The sequence below is a fragment of the Manihot esculenta genome, chromosome 10 (genome assembly GCF_001659605.2).
Source record: "Manihot esculenta cultivar AM560-2 chromosome 10, M.esculenta_v8, whole genome shotgun sequence".
Classification (NCBI taxonomy): Eukaryota; Viridiplantae; Streptophyta; class Magnoliopsida; order Malpighiales; family Euphorbiaceae; genus Manihot; species Manihot esculenta.
Window position 1 is genome coordinate 13975982 of NC_035170.2, and position 17469 is coordinate 13993450.

Here is a 17469-nt window from a genome sequence, read left to right on the forward strand (position 1 = left end):
TACCTGATGTCATAATCCTTTTATTCAATCTGCAAATAGTACTGGGATGGAAGATGTAATGGTGAGGAATCTTTTTCATCTTAACCTGCAATGCTGGAATTTAGATTTTCTCCAATCATTATTTACTGCTAATGAGGTTAATCTTATATAACAAATTCCTTTGTGCCATCTAGGCAAGCATGACTCTTGGATGTGAATTAATAGTCCTCGTGGTTACTACACTGTTAAAGTGGTTATTACATGTTAATGTCTCAACATCCTGCTCCATCAAATACTACCCTTCTATCATCTTCTGTTTGGAAAAAGTTTTGAAAAATTAATGTTCCAAGTAAGGTGAAGAATCTGGGATAGCGTTCATGTGTTGGTGCCCTTCCTGTCCATCTTAACTTAGTTACACGTGGAGTTCATGTTTCTCTCTTATGCCCAGTTTGTGGATGCTAGTCATGCTTTTCTTCATTGTCCATTTGCAGTGCAATACTTGATGGAACTTGGCCAATTTAATTGGAGCAATTTTCCTACTCTTTTGGATTGGACAGATGCTATTTTCTCTACCTATGATATGGACATGATTTACAAATTTTTTATGCTACTTTGGTCTCTATGGTAGCTTAGAAGTCAGTTGGTTTGGCATCACAGATCTTTGCCTTTTCTATCAACTCAACTTTGTTCTCATGCATTGACAAACTTATATGAATGGGATACAATGCTCATCGTGGGGAACAATTGCAACCTTTTTTAGTGCATGATAATGTTGTGGTAAAATGGTGCCCCTCCTCTAATACTCATTAATTGTAATATTGATGCCTCTGAGGTTGCTAGAGTTTCTAGGTGTGGTTTGGATTGGTTGATTAGTGATAATGCAGTAACTTTCTTTGGAGGTAGTGTGCAGTTTCACACAAGTATCAATCATATTGCTGTTGCTGAGGCTATGGCAATTAGGGAAGCATTGAGTTGGCTTAAAGATGGTGGTTATGACCCCATTTTACTGGAATCTGATGTTTTTCATGTTGTTCAGGCTATTAATGCTTCTATTATAGATTGTTCTTATGTTGGTAGTATAGTAAAAAATATCAAAACTCTTTTACATGAGCTTCAAATTGTATGTCTCTTATGTCAGGAAGTCTGCAAATCGCTCATACTCTTATATCAGGTATTGTTTCTTATTATTTCTACTTGATGTTCTCTTCCTTGATAGTGTTTATATATAAAATTAGTGTTTGTTTAAAAAAAAAATCCATTAATTGTTGCGAAGTAGTATTACAGGCTAAATATAATTCTTTGATAGCTCTATATAATGAAAATATAAGTTAATGTACTACGTTATATTTAAGCTATTTTTGAAATAATGAAGTTTTTTTCTTTTGGAATAAAAATTAGGGAGTAAAAACTTGAGATCTCTCAAATTTACTCAGATATATTTACCACCAACTAAACATATGAGTGCTAAGTGCTGAAGTAATAAAGTTTAAATTGCTATAATAATTATTTTACATTATTTTAAATAAAGTAGATATACTAATTAAAAAAATAGATAAAAGTTCATTAAAAAATTTATCCTTATTTAGAAAATAAATTAAAATTAAAAATATTATATTGAATAAATAAAAATATATATTAGTCTACACGTAACACTGAAATTCTCTAGTTTTAGACAATATCTAACCTAATAATAAAAAATCAGCCCTAACTATTACATAGCCAACAATGACCAATTGCGTCATGGTCCACTAAGATATGTTTGCATTGAGGTTACGAGATCAAAGAAAAAATCATGTTAAAAATAATCATTAGGAAAATTTGTTTTATTATTTTAATATTTTGTTTTATTAATCACATTTCCAACAATGCTAAATATGGTCTAGCTAGTCAAAATCTAGTGATTGGGAGGGAGGGAGAGGCATGCTACTACTATTGTGATCTGAAAGCTCCCTTGGATTCAGAAAGGAATGAGAATTACTAGTATAGTTAGGCTGTGCTACTTGTTAAGAAATATGAAATTTATAAAATATAACTATTTATCTCCACGTGTGAAAGAAAAAAAAAAAAATAATTAACAGTTTATACACAGGAATTAAATAGCTAATACTTAATACACTCTATTTTTTATTAATAGATTAATAGTGGTTTTAAGAGTTATTCTTCCACTTTTTAATAGAGTATTAATTAGGTTTATATTATTTGTATAGGTATTTTTATTGAAGGGAAATATAATATTTTTATCTCTTTTTTTATTATAATTTAATATATTTATTACTCTTTTAATTCACATTTAAAAACCTTAACAGTAAGTAAAATTCTTATTGTACGTCAATGTTAATAATTAAAAAATATCAACTGATTTTTTATAAAAATCATTATTTTTTTTATATTTCCTTGAAAGTATAAATCAATTTTATTGTTACACTCCATAGTAATTGTTGTGTATATATATATATATATATATATATATATATATATATATATAATTAACAATTAAAATAAAGATATGTTTTAAATGTTGTAGCCAAAAATTGGGAGTGATTAAAGCATAAATCAAAGCATTTTAGATTAATTTGGACAAATACCAGTGAAGTTCAGTTCAGTATTGAAGCTGTCCTCATTAAGGTTGTGAATTTGAATCTCATTCAGAATCAAACTAATAATAATGATAATCATAGTAATAATGGAAAGCTATACATCTGAAGAAATTCTATGTCCAAAAATGTTGATACAAGGATCTGGGGTTTCCAATTGCAATATACTGAGTGCCTCAACCTAATTAACAAGATCTACAGGAGGCTTTTAGAATTCTAAGATCAAATTCAACCAATAAAAATTGTAATTCTGGCTAATAATGATTGCCACAGTATTTCATTCTAATGCCAAAGTCTTCATTCCCTCAATTTCAACCAGAAGTAACATGTGACAGCCTCAAGTTTAGCCAGAACAGGATGACATTAAATTTTCAGATCCATGGAAAGAAGGAACAAACGCTACTTCAAACTTCAAAGTGAACCGTTTTTGAGACTTCTGAACCATTATTCCTCAATGTCCTGAAAGTAAAGCTCAGGGATTCCTACCGGAGAAGACAATGTTGCCACACACTTAAACTGCTTCCAAAAAAGAAAATAGCAGGGAGGAAAATGTCACATCAATTTTTGCGCAGACAATGCAAATTTGACTAAATTCAATGAGCTAATGTTGCAGCAAAACCAATTCTTGGCATTAGAAGATAAAAAAAAGATTTTCATCCTGCCTCAAATTCATGGGGTCATCAAATCGGTTTAAGTGTCTCCAAATCCTAGGGAAGTTAAGACCTATTTAGAAATAATTCATATTGGGGATGAAATTTGGTGTCCAAGTTACTCTATGGATAAGAGTGGCTTGGAGTGCCCATTGGCCCCAACCGACGGCAATAAAAGGGAAAAGGTTATAGAGGTAATCTTCAACCGTTGCGACAGCCGGTATATTGTGTACACAGGGTTGTGGGATTGGGTTTAGGGTGTTAATTCTAACTATTTCTTGTATACTTGAATTCTCTCGTAGTGACACTAAAATTCTTGTCTTGTGTGTTTTGCTTTTCTTATTTATTTATTTCATTAATTTTCTCCATGAATAACTCAACTTCTCATACATCCACAGTGTGAAGCACACAAAGAAACGAGATGCTTACAAGATGAAAGTTTGAAAGGACTGTATGCTAGATTACCTTGTGTTGTGAGTATTTATCTCTTATTGCTTGGGAAGCACATGCTTCTCTATTTAATTGCAGGTTATGGATGGCAAGAACACATTCCTTCAAGTCATATGGTTTGTAACCTGAACAGATTCGCAATGCTGCACTCTGCCAAACAAGCAAATTAATTACACTGGAAATTTTTCCAAAATAAAGCAGTTTTAAAAAGTTTATATCTTTCTCACGTGTCATTTCCGTACCCTATAACTTAGCCACTCTTAATTGTCAGTTTGTCGCAAACAATTTGCTCCTCTTCCAGATACTGAAATTCATTAAATCTTGGCCACCAAGTTACCATCGCATGCATGTTAACTAGTCATTCTTATTTAGACTGAGGTAACATTTAGGAACTGATTACATACAAAAATTTGTAGGTCTCATATGAAATATCTCTTGATGTATACCCTTGTGTCGATATTACATGCTTAACCAATGCAAACAAAATTTACCATAAAAATTCGGAGTTTAGCGTTGGCTATGTTCATAAAACTTCTCATGGTTTCTTTCAAGATCAAAATCTCCAAATGAGGGCATGATTACCCTTTTTTTAAAAAAACTTTTGGGTAAAATTATAATGGAATAAATTTCTTACCCAGGGATGCATCTTTGGTTGGATTGTGAACCTTGACAGAAAAACAGCTGATGCAGCAACTCTTGATGGTAAGAAGCGAAGACAGCGATAATCCAACAAACTTAGCTCCCCAAGATAACAACTCAAGAACTCAAATTGCAAATCAGGAGACTGGAAATACATGCAGTATGGAGTTAACAGAAATATAGAGGAAATATAAACAAGAATAGGAATTAAAAATAAAAAATCGCTTGAGGTCTAGAAAAAAAAAAAGGAAAAAAGATGGCTTACTTTGCAATTCTGTTGAGCAGCTTTCGTTAAGATCCTGGAAATCCAACATGAAATTTGCAGTTAGCTGCATTGATTAATAGTAAGCATACACCAGGAAGAAGTAAGATGCAAAAAACTACTACTGAATTGTCAAAAGATCTTACCGGAGAAAATTTTTTGTTGTAGGAGTACTCATTTCATAGTTCAAGAATTCAAGTACATGTTTCTCCATATTGACTACCTGCAAATTTACTACAATCAATCGCTTAACCAATTACTTGGTTTAGTTTCCAAAAAATTGAATAAATAGAAATTTTCTACAATTTCTAATAATGAATAATTCTTAAACACTGAATTTTTACTCAAACTAACCGACACAACTACTGGGTACTTAGATTGTTCCACTTCCCCCCTTCTGAGAACAGAAACATGCATACCTCTTCCTTGGTGTAAGTGTTATCTGTTATATAGCAAAAATCTTCAACATGTGGAGGATTAATCTCTTCATATTTCCTGTTGCATCAAACCAGGCAATAATCACAATCTTGAATGGAAGGGTGATGAGCAACGACCAAAGAAAAAAACAAAACAGAAATAGGTGATATTCATTTACGAGGCAATAAGCATGCAAGAAACGCCAAGAAGCTGTAGATTGTTCCTGCTCAGAACTTGCCAAGAGAGGAATCTGTCAATATAAGATACAGTGAGATAAAGGGTGTCAGAGACAAGCTTGTATTCCTCAGCAACTTCCACCAACCAGTCCACTAGAACTTCTCGCATTTTCACTGAAATATCAGTCTGCACCTCCGTCATGTAATTTGACAAGCACCTTCTTTTGTCCTCCATCTAAATAATCAACCATCATTTACAGTCCATGAGAATTCCACATTACAGTTTAATGTATCTTTCAATTTTTATATTGAAATGCTCTGAATCAATCAAATATATTGGACACACATTCATAAATGTGTAGGTGTGTATAACCAACCTAGATGTACAATTAGAAAGCAGATAAAATCGACATATTCAAAAGCAAACAAAGGCCAGAAAAAGATCCATTTTGAAAGGAAAACAGTATGTCCCAATTTCTCTGATAGGTAAGCAAGTCGGAAAAGAAAATTATCGAAAAAACTTCCCTTTGCTTTTTTCAGTTTCTTACGAATCAAACAATGAATACCATCCAAAACCAAATTACCAATAACAGCAGAAATTTATTAACTTGTACCTCTAAGGAATGAAGATACTCATATATAGAAGACGAGTAAGAACATTTCCTCAACCCCAAGTCCTTAGTCGACCCCTTACTGGGCGAGTTCTCTGGGTTGCTTTTAGTACTGATCTTTAATTTACATTCAGTCTTCCGATTGACCTCAACATCTGAATTCTGAGTAGACTCAGAGGTTAACGAGTTCTCTGGATCTTTTTTATTCCTCTTCTTCAGTCGGGCTTTAGGCCTCGCGCTGGTTTCAACGTTAGAGTTCTGAGTTACAACCTTAAATATGCATTCACTATTGCAGGTTGTCTGGTGATCCGAGTTCCGAGTGGACGGCGTGATGAGACTAGGAGAGTTGGTGAGATCACCGAGAGGAACTCGCTTCTTGGAGAATTGCAGGGAGGGAGCGGAAGCCACAGAAGAGGGGCGCTTCTTGGAGGATGAGCGGGCGGAGTTGACGGTGGTCTGAATCTCTCTCATTTGGATTTGGGTTGCCGGAAGTCGAAATAGAAGTTGATTTTAGGGAAAATTTGGGTTTAATTAAAGGTCTCCAACCACTAGGGCGCAAGAGTATGCCGCTTCTTTCACCATTTGAAATGTGTTTGTTACCGCCTTTTTTGTTTTGGATCAGCTATAGACGCTTTCCTGTTAAGGTCATTTAAAAAAATTAAATTAAATAAAAAAATTATAATGTGATTTTATTAAATTTTTAAGCTATTAATTATATTAAAATAATATTTCGTAATATTTTATCATTAGCAAACAGTCACAATTTCTAAAATATCATTTATTTTGAGAATTATATTATAAGATATTATTTTAATATAAAATTGATACTATAAATTTAAAATAAATTATATAATTTGAAGTGAAAAACTCAAGAAAAGTAAATAATTTTTTTTGTATTTTTTAAAAAAATTTAAGTATTTTTTATTTTAATTGACATATTTTATATTAGATATCCTTTAAATTTTTTATCATGACTTATCCATATTTAAAAAAAAAATAATTGTAGTGAATCGGGATACTTTTGAGGATAGGAATGAAGAAATTTAATTTTGTTTGCTTCAAATTTATTACTTTTCATAAAGTAATTTAATTAGAATAAAAAAGTAAATTATTTTTCATCCACTAAAAAAATAAAAACTCTCAGCTTCGATAAATAAAAAAATATATAAAAATAATTTTTACAATTATTAAAAATTTTAAATTTTCTAATTAAATTATCCAAAAAAATAAAATCTAAATAATCACTATCATTTGGAGAAATACATCCCATCATTTATATTCAATTTGTTAGCCTTCTTTAAATTTTAAAAGAAAAAAATCAATTGCAATAAGTAATAGGTATTCTGGAAATTTTATTAGTGAAACTTATACAAATTTTGAAAATTTTGAATTAAAATTGAAAACACGTAAACATTATACTCAGTCAGCCTTTCCTAATATAAAGTTATATTATTTTGAAAAGTTTAAAATATGCGGAGAGTCAATTAAATTAGCATCACAGATTTAATCTGATAATAAATATATTGAGTAATATGAGAGATTTCAAATTCTATTCCTTCAATTTTCAATTTCTAACTCATAAAAAAAATACGAGATAAATATGAATTTGTTTTTACTATATTATTATATTTAACCTTTTTATTTTAAAAAATAATTTTTATTCTAATTAAATAAAAATTGAATGCATTTTAATTCAAAAAATTAGAATTATATTTTTTTATTAAATCTAATTATAATTAATTTAAGCATAAATTTAATATACTTTATTTATACTAAGTATAAATATTATGTTATTAAATATTTTAATTGATCCCGAAATATAAATATTATTCATTATTTTATATAATTAATTTAATTCAAATTACTTAATAAAATATTTAAAAATATAAAACTTTAAAAGCGTTGAAATAAATAAATTTGCTACTCAAACTTCCTGGAATAATATTATCATTCAAACTTACTTATGCATACACACTTAGCACAAAAAAAACTCTCTTGTTTCTTCGTTTTTCTTCCTGTGCAGCCTGTTCATCTTGGATGAATCTAGTTTTGCATGTCTCCTCTCAATCTTGTTCATGAGTATTTGTATGGAGTGGAAATTTATATCCACAACCTTTATGGCTACCATTAATTGCGGCGAAATTTATAGCAACTGAGTTTGTATAACTTATTTGTAGGTTTAAACTATATTTATTATGTATCCTTTAGGTATTGTAATTTTTTATAATCAATTGAATCCTTTCGATCTTCAAAAAAAAAACTCTTTACTTTATGCATATCTCTTGAATTAAGAAAATCTTACTATATATGATCATTCAAATAATAAACTAATAATATTTTAATAATGAATAACATACTATATATTGTAAAAAAAAAATTATAAATCAATAATACATATCTTTTTTATTAATTATATATTTACATATACACCAAATAAAATTTAATACTTCTACTAAATTTTATTGTCATATTTTATCACTTAGCACGCTTAATTAGTAACTTATTATTTAATTTCATACTTCTTAACATAATATCTATATAAACCTATATCTACATAAATATCATAAAACATATTTATTATTAAATAAAATCACAATATAAATGTGAGCTATAACGACAAAATTAATGTAATATAATAATCCCAAAATAAATTATAAGTTGTTATTATAATATATAAATAAGTTATAAGTTGTTATTATAAGATATGGTCTGGTAATAGTTTGATAAGCCAATACGTAGTTCTACTGGTGAAAAGAAAGATTCAGACACCATAACATCCAATTCTTTATCAAGAGTTGCCCTCCTCTAAAGAGAACGAATTATCACAGAAAGTTATCGTTAGTAGGCACAATTCAACAGATTCTCATTATGCATGTAATTATGAAATTTTGGATCAATTAACCGACACTTACCGAATTTCTAAAAAATACTATAATTAATTTCATCTGCTTATAATATAAAAATTAATAATCGCAAAAATAAAAAGATATGGTTACATAACCACTCTTGATTTCTAGATAATTACTTATATTTACCTTTTTATTTAGTTTATTGACTTCGAGTATTGGCCTAACCGTCGTAGACGTCAACCAACTCACATTTTTTTTCTTATAAATTAATCATATTACAGTTTCGTTTCGGCAACATTAAAAATAAATTTGTTAATAACACATGAAAAGAAAATGTAATAGCCACGTATAAAAACCGTCACAAGTATATAAACATAAATAAACATCACCTAAAATCACCATTGAAATATAAAATAATTAGTATTCATTGCACATCTTCATTATCAAATCTTAAAGTTATAATAAAAAAAGTTTTGGAAATAAACCAAATTAAATTACTATATGTTTAAATAAGATTAATTTAATTTTTTTTTCCAATAAAATCTTTTATTACTATTAAAGACCACATAACTAATGATTTGGCCATTAACAAACTTACATGGATTTAAGTGGCTTAAAAAATTAAATTAGACTTATTTAGATTGCGTTGGTTATTGTTGCAGTTTCTTGTGTTTTATAAAAATATTAAACTTATTTGTTTGATAATACTGTATTTTTATTTTTACTACTTATTAAAAAAATATTTTAAAAATTAAAAAATTTAAAATTACAAATATTAATTTTTTATTACATATTCTATCAAACTATTGTTTTTCTCTACATTTTTTTAAATTATCACTAAAAATTTTAAAATTTTATTTTATCAATCAGATTCATATTTTTAAACAAATATTTATTTAATTAATTTATAAAATATAATTTTATTTTATTATTATAAAATAAATTTACTATTTAATTTTTATAATAAAGCAAAGCATATGAATTGGTTTTTCAATTTTAAAAAATAAATTAAAATATGCTTTAAATTTTAAAAGATATACTAATTAATTATTTTATTAGTTTTAATTGTTAAATACTTTACTATTTAATCCTTATAATATGAAAAACTAATTAGTTAGTCCTTCATTTTGTAAAAATGCCTACTAATTAGCTATTTTGTATCAGAAGTATTTTAGATTTTTTTATAAAAAAAATTTATTATATAGTCCTTATAATATGAAAAAACTTATTAGTTGATATTTTATTTTGAAAAATATATTAAAGTGTCCTTAAGATATTAAAAGTATATTAATTAGTCTTTTCATTAATTTTAACTATTAAATATTTTACTATTTAGTCCCTATAGTAAGAGAAAATTAATTAGTTGATCTCTCAATTTTATAAGAATGTGTACTAATTAGTTCCTTCATATTGAGAACATTTGAAACTTTTTTGTAAGATTGAACAACTAAAATTGATGGAGGGATTAATTAGTAGATTTTTTTTAAATTTTAGGGACGTTTTAATGTATTTTTTAAAATCAATAGATTAATTAGTGAGTTTTTCTATACCACATGGACTAAATGGTAATTTTTATTTTTATAATACTTGACAACTAAATTTAACAGAGGGACTAATCGGTAAACTTTTTAAAATCTTAGGGACGTTTTAATATAATTTTCAAAACTAAAGAACTAACTAATAAGTTTTTCTATATCATAAGAATCAAATAATATTTTTTTAATTATAATATCATATACTATTTGATGCTACATGAGACTCGCCTAAAGTAAGCAGTAAGTTGTCACCACAGGATAAATCTATGTGGCAAGGATCTAATAATTGGGTAATGGGGTCCCACCTGAGGAAAAGAAGACCCGGACACCCGGACACCATAACGCATGGTTCATCACCAAGACTCACCCTTCCTTGGATGGATCGAGTCTCGGCACAAAATTACCATTATCAAGCACAGTCTAGCGTATCCCCATTATACCTATAATCGCGAGATTACCGACCTATCCGCTGGTAATATCTCTTGTCAGGCAGCCGGCTACATCATCGTTGGATTATTAGAAAATGTTATATTTATCTCTATCTTCTTACATTATAAAAGGAGAAAGATCACATAGACAAATGTACACTCTGTTGGATCAATCACAGTATAGCTTCATTCCGACTATGCCATCAATTTATTTTATGCATTATCATCTGGTTCCCTTACCAGAAATATCCATTGAAATTTCTCTGTTCATTTGGATTAAAACCGATCTCTTATCCCCTTTTCTTTTAAAAAGAAATCTCGCATTTCTCTCTCGACATGACTAGAGATTCTCAGACTACTGATATAATTTTTTCCACCCCTAGCAGTGGACAAGACACGCCCTCAATAGTCAATAAAGCAGATCTCAATAATTTGAGCATTGAGCAAATGCTCCAGTACGTTAGAAGGTTGCAGGTTACTTTTGAGCAATGCAATGCTCGGGAGGAGGCATGACTTATGACTCCTAGAGAAAGGGAGGAAGTCTCTGTTGATACCTTAAGACCTCAGATAGGAGCAATCCAGATGCGATCCAAAGAAAAGGACAAGTTTGAGGAAGAAGAGTCATCAGACGATGCTTCAAAGGACGTTGAATAGAAGCTAGTACGAGCTGTTCCAAGATACCAAGGAGGATAGGAAGAGGACAAAAGAATGAGCAAAAAATAAGATCAAAAGATGGAGAAGCAAGGATATAGGGAGAACACAAAAGTTACCTAGTCTCCCGAGGAAGGGACGGCCAAAATAAGTATAAGAATTACACCCTACTGAATGACTCATAAACACATATTTTAGTATGGATCAGGAAAAATGACAAGGATATTAGATGGCCTCCTAAACTCAACCCTAAGAAAGCTGGAAGGTGAGATAAGACCAAGTACTACCGTTTTCATAAAGACTAAGAACATACAACGGAGGAGTGTCGGCATTTGAAAGACGAGATCGAGAGGTTAATAAGAAACTTCACACTTTGAAAGTTCATTAGAAAGAATAAAAAGGATAGGAGGCTCGTGCTTGAGGTAACAATTCCCGAAACCGCCCCTGACAGTGAACCTGTGGGTGTTATTCATGTGATTACAGGAGGACCAAGTGTAACAGCCCGAAAATCCGGACCGCTACCGGCGCTAGGATCCAGATCGGCATAAGGCCGCCGGGAACCGTAGCAAGCCTGACATAACCTGTAATCCTGCTTAATCCCATACATGATCAACAGTACTCATAAACCTGTAAACATTCTCATAAAACAACCAAGCTCAACCTGTACATAAACATAAACATAACATAAACCTCCACTGGAGCCCTCATCAAATGCTCCAATGGGGTATCTCATCATACATAAGCTTGGTTGAACATAGCCTCGTATCTCATATCATAAAGACCATGTACATACAAGTGGGATTAACAATCTGTATTGGTCAAGCACAACTCTATCCTCAATATTCAAATTACATAACATAACTTAAAACTCTTTTACATTACATCATAATACAATTTTCATGTCCACAATCTAACTATTACATAACATCACTTCATACTCTGGCTAACCTCCTGGTCTACCCTGCACCTGCACATCTGGGGTTAGGGGAGAGGGGTGAGCTATAAAGCCCAGTGAGCAGAATAGAGAAAACATATATTAAATAGTTCATGCTTCCATGAAATGTAACACATCACAAACATATCACATAAGGATGGTATTGTCACCTATAGTCCTCAACATAGTCCAATCGTGCCAGGGGCGTAGAATGGGCCTCACTGGTCTTTCTCTTACATACATAACATAACATAACATTCCAATATGCCAGGGGCGTAGAATGAGCCTCACTGGTCTTTCTCTTAACATAGTCCAGGGGCGTAGAATGGGCCTCACTGGCAATCCATACCGTATCATCATCATATCATACCATAGGAGGACTAGAGGATCATCCAATAGCCAATCCGCATCCACATCATATTATGCAATGCAACATATTCGTGAATACTAATGCAAACAACCTAAGATATCACATGGCATATATGATGCATGAACATGCTCCAAAAAGTTATATTTCATTTATTTAAAAACTTAAGGTTCATTCCACTCACCTCTGGCTGAAACTCTACAGACTCTGAAGCAGCTATCTCACTGCTGAGGTCCTCGGTTCCTCGGGTCCGAACCTACACGGGTGGACTCCAATGAGGGACCAATCATACATAAACATAACTCTAATAAACTCCCCAAAGACCCCCTAAAACATCAGGAAAACATCACATAGAAATATGCATGAAATGGCTGAACAGGGCACTTTCGGCGGCACCTTCGGCTGCCGAAAGTCCTGGACAGATCCGAAAGTCAGGCACTTTCGGCTGCACCTTCGGCGGCCGAAAGTCCCAGACAGAGACGAAAGTCTCTTTTCGGGGGCAACTTCGGCAGCCGAATGCTGCCTCCACAAAGGGGGTTCGGCGGCCGAAAGTCACTTCGGCGGCCGAACCTGAGCTTCTCCCGAAGGGCAGAAACTCAGCTTTTCTATGCCCATTTCGCCTCCCAAGCTCAAATCATGCAAAAACTTGCTCTACAACATGCATACTTCACATACATCACACCTAGGGGTCTCAAACTATCATATACCCCATCTACAACACTTTCATCAACAAAAACAAGCTACATTGTCCATCAAAGCATCAAAATAACCCATAACTCAACATATACCCTAACATGCATTTCTACCCTTAGATCTTGCATAAAACTTACTTAAAACACATAAGGAGCTTAAGATCGGCTCTTACCTCTTGAAGATCGAGAGGGAGACGACCTAAACTTGGAGATCCTCGAAAATGAGCTCCTGAGTTCCCAAAGCTCCAAAACTCGTTTCAAAAGCTTAAATCTTCAAAACCAAGGGAAAACAAGTGAAAATCTTGAAAGATTTAGAGGAAGAACATCAAAAATGGGTGAGGGACGGCGGAAAGCTCACCTTGGCCGAAAATGGGGAAAAGCTCGCCCGTTTTCGGCTAAGGGACCCTTTTATAGTGGCTGGCCAGACCACGTTCGGGGGCCGAATGTGCCTCCGCATGCATGCCATGTTCGGCGGCCGAACATGAGGTTCGGTGGCCGAACCTGGACTTCCCTCACTCATGCTTTCGGGGGCCTAACGTGCCTCCAAAACGCATGCATGTTCGGCGGCCGAACTTGACTTTCGGCGGCCGAACCTGGGTTTTCCTCCAATGCTATTTTCATGGAAAAACTCATTTAATTTCATACTTAAAACCATTAAAAACATGAAAACATTTTATAAAACATGATCTTACCCCTTCTAGAGGTCTCCGTCATCCGAGATCCCACCGGACGGTAGGAATTCCGGTATCGGAGTCTAGCCGGGTATTACACCAAGTGTTACAAGGGGTGACAATAAGGAGAATGTCACAGATGTCCAGCTCGTGGGTCAAATTCCGAATTTTGAAATAGGTCAAGTCAGACGACCGAGTCTTTTATTTTATCCTTAGAAAATATTTGTGATTTATGGAAATGTTATAGGATACTTTCTTCAAGCTTCTTTTTTAGGAAAATTAGAAATGATTGCATGGATCAAAGTATGGAGACAAGAACAAATGCATATAATCCGAGCGTTGATCCGCAAAAACAAACATTCATAAGAGACTGCAACTTCGATGGATATAGATCTCGCATATAAATCCGGGCATTAGACTGTGGAAACAAACATTCATAAGAGACCGTAACTCCAATGGGCATGGTTCTTGCATATAAATTCGAGCATTGAACTGTGGAAACAAACATTCATAAGAGATCGCAACTGCTATGGAAATGGGTGTCGCATATAAATATAGGCAATGAACTGTGGAAACAAATATTCATAAGAGACTGTAGCTCTAATGGGCATGTATCTTATATAGAAATCCAGGCATTGCACCGTGGAAATAAACATTCATAAGAGGCCGCAGCTACGATGGGCATGGGACTTGCATATAAATATGGACTTTGGACTCTGGAAATAAATATTCATAAAAGGCCACAGCTCTGATGGGCATGGGTCTCGCATATAAATTTGAGCAATAGACCGTGGAAACAAACATTCATAAGAGACCACATTGGGCATGGGTCTCCTATATAATCTGGACATTGGATCGTGGAAATAAACATTTATAAGAGACCGCAATTCCGTTGGGCATGGGTCTCACATATAGTCCGGGCAATGGTTCGCAAAAATAAACATTTATAAAAGACCGCAAGTTTCCTTTTAAGTGGCAATATTTTATTATTTAGAAGAATTTAGGAAAATTATATCAGGATTTGGTTGAAATTCTTAAATCGTTCTACATTCAAAACATGACATTTTAAGCATCAGGCCATCAATTCTACTTAGATCTTTTTTTTTTTCATTATTCCTTTTCTTTATAGGAAAAAATATCTTGAGAAAGAACTAAAGCCAAAACTTAGTAGATAAATTATTCTCCTGAAGGGAGCAACCAACAAAACAAACAACTAATGTGCTTGAGACCTCCAATTGAATTGCATCACACTTGTGAAAGCCCTGGAAATATAAACTTTCAAATACAAACAACCCACCCCACGATAGTCCTAGATAAAATGGCAACATTACGCCCTTGAAATGTTTGCATTATTCTCCAACCATATGCTCCTTATTACTGCAAAGGAGCTGCAATTTCAAAGAACCTTGGCTTCGTTTCTACCTCCAAAATTCTTCCATTATGAACTAATTGGCAGATTTGAAGTGTTGTGACGTCTGAAGAGATGATTCCAGATGGCCCAAGTCAACTCACTGATGATGCTGAAAGTTAGTCAATTGCTTGAACCTAACTCCTATTTGCATTGTTTCTCGAAATTGAAGGAATAGATGCAGCATTTCATTGGCTGGCATCTTGTAGTTGATGAAATGGAATAAAGTAAACTTCCTTATAGGACCTTCTACCGTTTGCAGCAGAGAATATGAACTAACTTTTTTTAACAATAAAGTTCTCTGCGAACTTCCCATCCTTCTGTAATTATGTCCTTTGATTGGATCAATTTCTTGTCTTTCACTGGCAGTCAAACAGTCAGTACATCCAGAGGAAGGTAGGTGGACCAGTTCTCATCGGAGACCTGGATAATGTGGCTTAGTTTCATATTGACTATCAAACTGTACCCTTCACTTGTACAACTTGAGCCTCTGGCAATTTGTCATTCATTCTGAACTTTTCCCCTTTTTTCCCCACCTTTCTGTTGCAGTTTAAGTGTTTAAATTGATATAGCAGCACATACCAAATGAAAGAGAGTGTCCTTTCCTCACATAGCACCTAATGTGAATTTGCAGCAAACTGTCCCAGCAGGTGATTCTAGATTATGACTATACATTCACAACACCATATTGTGGAAGTGAAACAATTGAGGTGGACTCAAAGAAGGTTCGTCTTGTTTCTCATTCTTCTCCTATTTAGCAAGATGGAACAGAATAAGCAAATTTTCTGAGCAGTAGAATGCTCAAGGTCGTGTGCAGTTTAAACAGAAAAACCAAACCGAAGCAATTCTTTTTAGTTCAATTCAGTTTTGGATTTTAAATTTTCTATTTCTTTATTATTAAACAAACGAACCCGTGTATATTTATATATTTTTTATGAAAATATTATATATAGAAAATTTGATGAACTGAACTGAACCAAAATATTTTGGTTTTTGGTTCAGTTCATTCTTGGGTTGCCTTAGCACTTCATGTAAAGGTTCTGCAATAAGATGGATGCATTAGATTGTAACATAAGATCCCCACCTTGCATTTCCTTCTAATCTGTCCCTTGCCAGAATATAATTAGGTTTCCTTGAACGTAAACGGGGGCTGATGTAAGAATGTAGGGGGTTTTGTTATTGTTGCCTATATCAACTTTTTCTTATTTTAGAAAATGAGGCTATCAACCTTTGTCTTGTGATCAGAATGAAAGTGGGGAAAGCTTGGAGACAAGCTCAAGCCTCTGTTGGGTGGACTGCAAGGAGCAAATTGATGTGGTCTCCCTAGCATCAAAAGAGCCTATTCTTTTCTATGATGAGGTAGTCAACTTATATTAGACTATGATGAGGTAGTCATTATAAAGTTCCAATCTTCTCAGCACATATGTACCTGCCTTGATGAAAGTACTCTGTTTAACATTACTGAAGATGAGCTTGCTGATTATGGAGTGTCGCTTTTAATTGTGAAAGTGGTAGATGCTAATTCCTTGATGGCTATATGCTTGACGCACTTCATTGAAGAAATTAGGACATCTATGCAATGAGGACATCTTCTCTTTTCCTTTTTTTTTTTTTTTTCTTTTTTAAATTTCTTATGTTGCAGAGGGTCATGCCCAGTTGTTGGTTTCTTCTTTTGCGATTCTGGGTGAGTTATTTGACCTGATTTTTAAATTCTGATTCCCACATTCATTTTTCCTGAATGCTAAAAATCACGAGTCCTATTTCCCCCTTGTGAAGAGAGGGTTATCTTCTTGCTTTTGATGGTCCGAATGACATTTTGAGTTCCCCTCGCACCCCTTTTTTGACTGATTTTTTTTCCCCTGCTGTTCTCTTTTGTATCATAGCTTAGAGTTGATGGAGCTTTGATGAGATTAAGGGACACCCGCATGCATTGCACTTTTGGTGACAGCACTAACCCTGTCATTCTTCGAGAAAGCTGCTGGAGAGAAGCCACCTTTCAGTCCATCTCTGCTGTAAGCCTCTCCCTCCCTCTCTCTCTAGCGCCCCCCTCCCCCCCCATTGTGGGCTTTCACATTGTTAAGACAAAAGATTTTAGGTGTAATTGTGCTATTGTTTGAAGCAAGATTTATTATTGCTCATGCAAGTTCATTAGGCTA

The 17469-nt window shown here is 33.1% G+C and overlaps 2 protein-coding genes across 4 annotated transcripts; one reads left to right on the top strand and one right to left on the bottom strand.

Annotated features, from left to right (window-relative positions):
• Positions 1-2645: 2645 nt before the first annotated feature.
• LOC110624623 (G2/mitotic-specific cyclin C13-1) lies at positions 2646-6360 on the bottom strand. 3 transcript variants are annotated; one of them, XR_002489449.2, is made up of 8 exons: positions 5782-6360; positions 5170-5402; positions 4994-5069; positions 4721-4797; positions 4578-4611; positions 4308-4457; positions 3689-3816; positions 2646-3089 (listed from the first exon to the last, which is right to left on the bottom strand). XR_002489449.2 is itself a non-coding variant. In XM_021769832.2 (8 exons), the coding sequence occupies exons 1-8, from the start codon at positions 6247-6249 to the stop codon at positions 3018-3020; spliced, it is 1245 nt and encodes a 414-aa protein (XP_021625524.1). In that variant the 5' UTR covers positions 6250-6357; the 3' UTR covers positions 2646-3017. The 3 variants fall into 3 exon arrangements, 2 of the variants coding, with proteins under 2 accessions (XP_021625524.1, XP_021625526.1); XM_021769832.2 differs by having other exon boundaries at positions 3689-3823; positions 5782-6357; XM_021769834.2 differs by lacking the exon at positions 3689-3816.
• A 9281-nt stretch (positions 6361-15641) lies between these two features.
• LOC110624193 (TIP41-like protein) lies at positions 15642-17469 on the top strand. The gene is made up of 6 exons (XM_021769309.2): positions 15642-15709; positions 15948-16038; positions 16559-16683; positions 16776-16824; positions 16956-16997; positions 17197-17469. Exons 1-6 carry the CDS (start codon positions 15642-15644, stop codon positions 17428-17430), a joined length of 609 nt encoding a protein of 202 aa, XP_021625001.2. The 3' UTR covers positions 17431-17469.

What these genes read in the sequence shown, in the direction of transcription:
- LOC110624623 (XM_021769832.2), bottom strand. Translation starts at nt 6,249, where the DNA reads ATGAGAGAGATTCAGACCACCGTCAACTCCGCCCGCTCATCCTCCAAG. An exon ending in ACAACAAAAAATTTTCTCCG is followed by an intron (nt 4,612 to 4,720) that starts GTAAGATCTTTT and finishes TTGGATTTCCAG; the next exon opens with GATCTTAACGAAAGCTGCTC. An exon ending in ATAAATACTCACAACACAAG is followed by an intron (nt 3,090 to 3,688) that starts GTAATCTAGCAT and finishes TTTTGGAAGCAG; the next exon opens with TTTAAGTGTGTGGCAACATT.
- LOC110624193 (XM_021769309.2), top strand. Translation starts at nt 15,642, where the DNA reads ATGTCCTTTGATTGGATCAATTTCTTGTCTTTCACTGGCAGTCAAACA. An exon ending in GTCAGTACATCCAGAGGAAG is followed by an intron (nt 15,710 to 15,947) that starts GTAGGTGGACCA and finishes GTGAATTTGCAG; the next exon opens with CAAACTGTCCCAGCAGGTGA. An exon ending in TTGAGGTGGACTCAAAGAAG is followed by an intron (nt 16,039 to 16,558) that starts GTTCGTCTTGTT and finishes TCTTGTGATCAG; the next exon opens with AATGAAAGTGGGGAAAGCTT.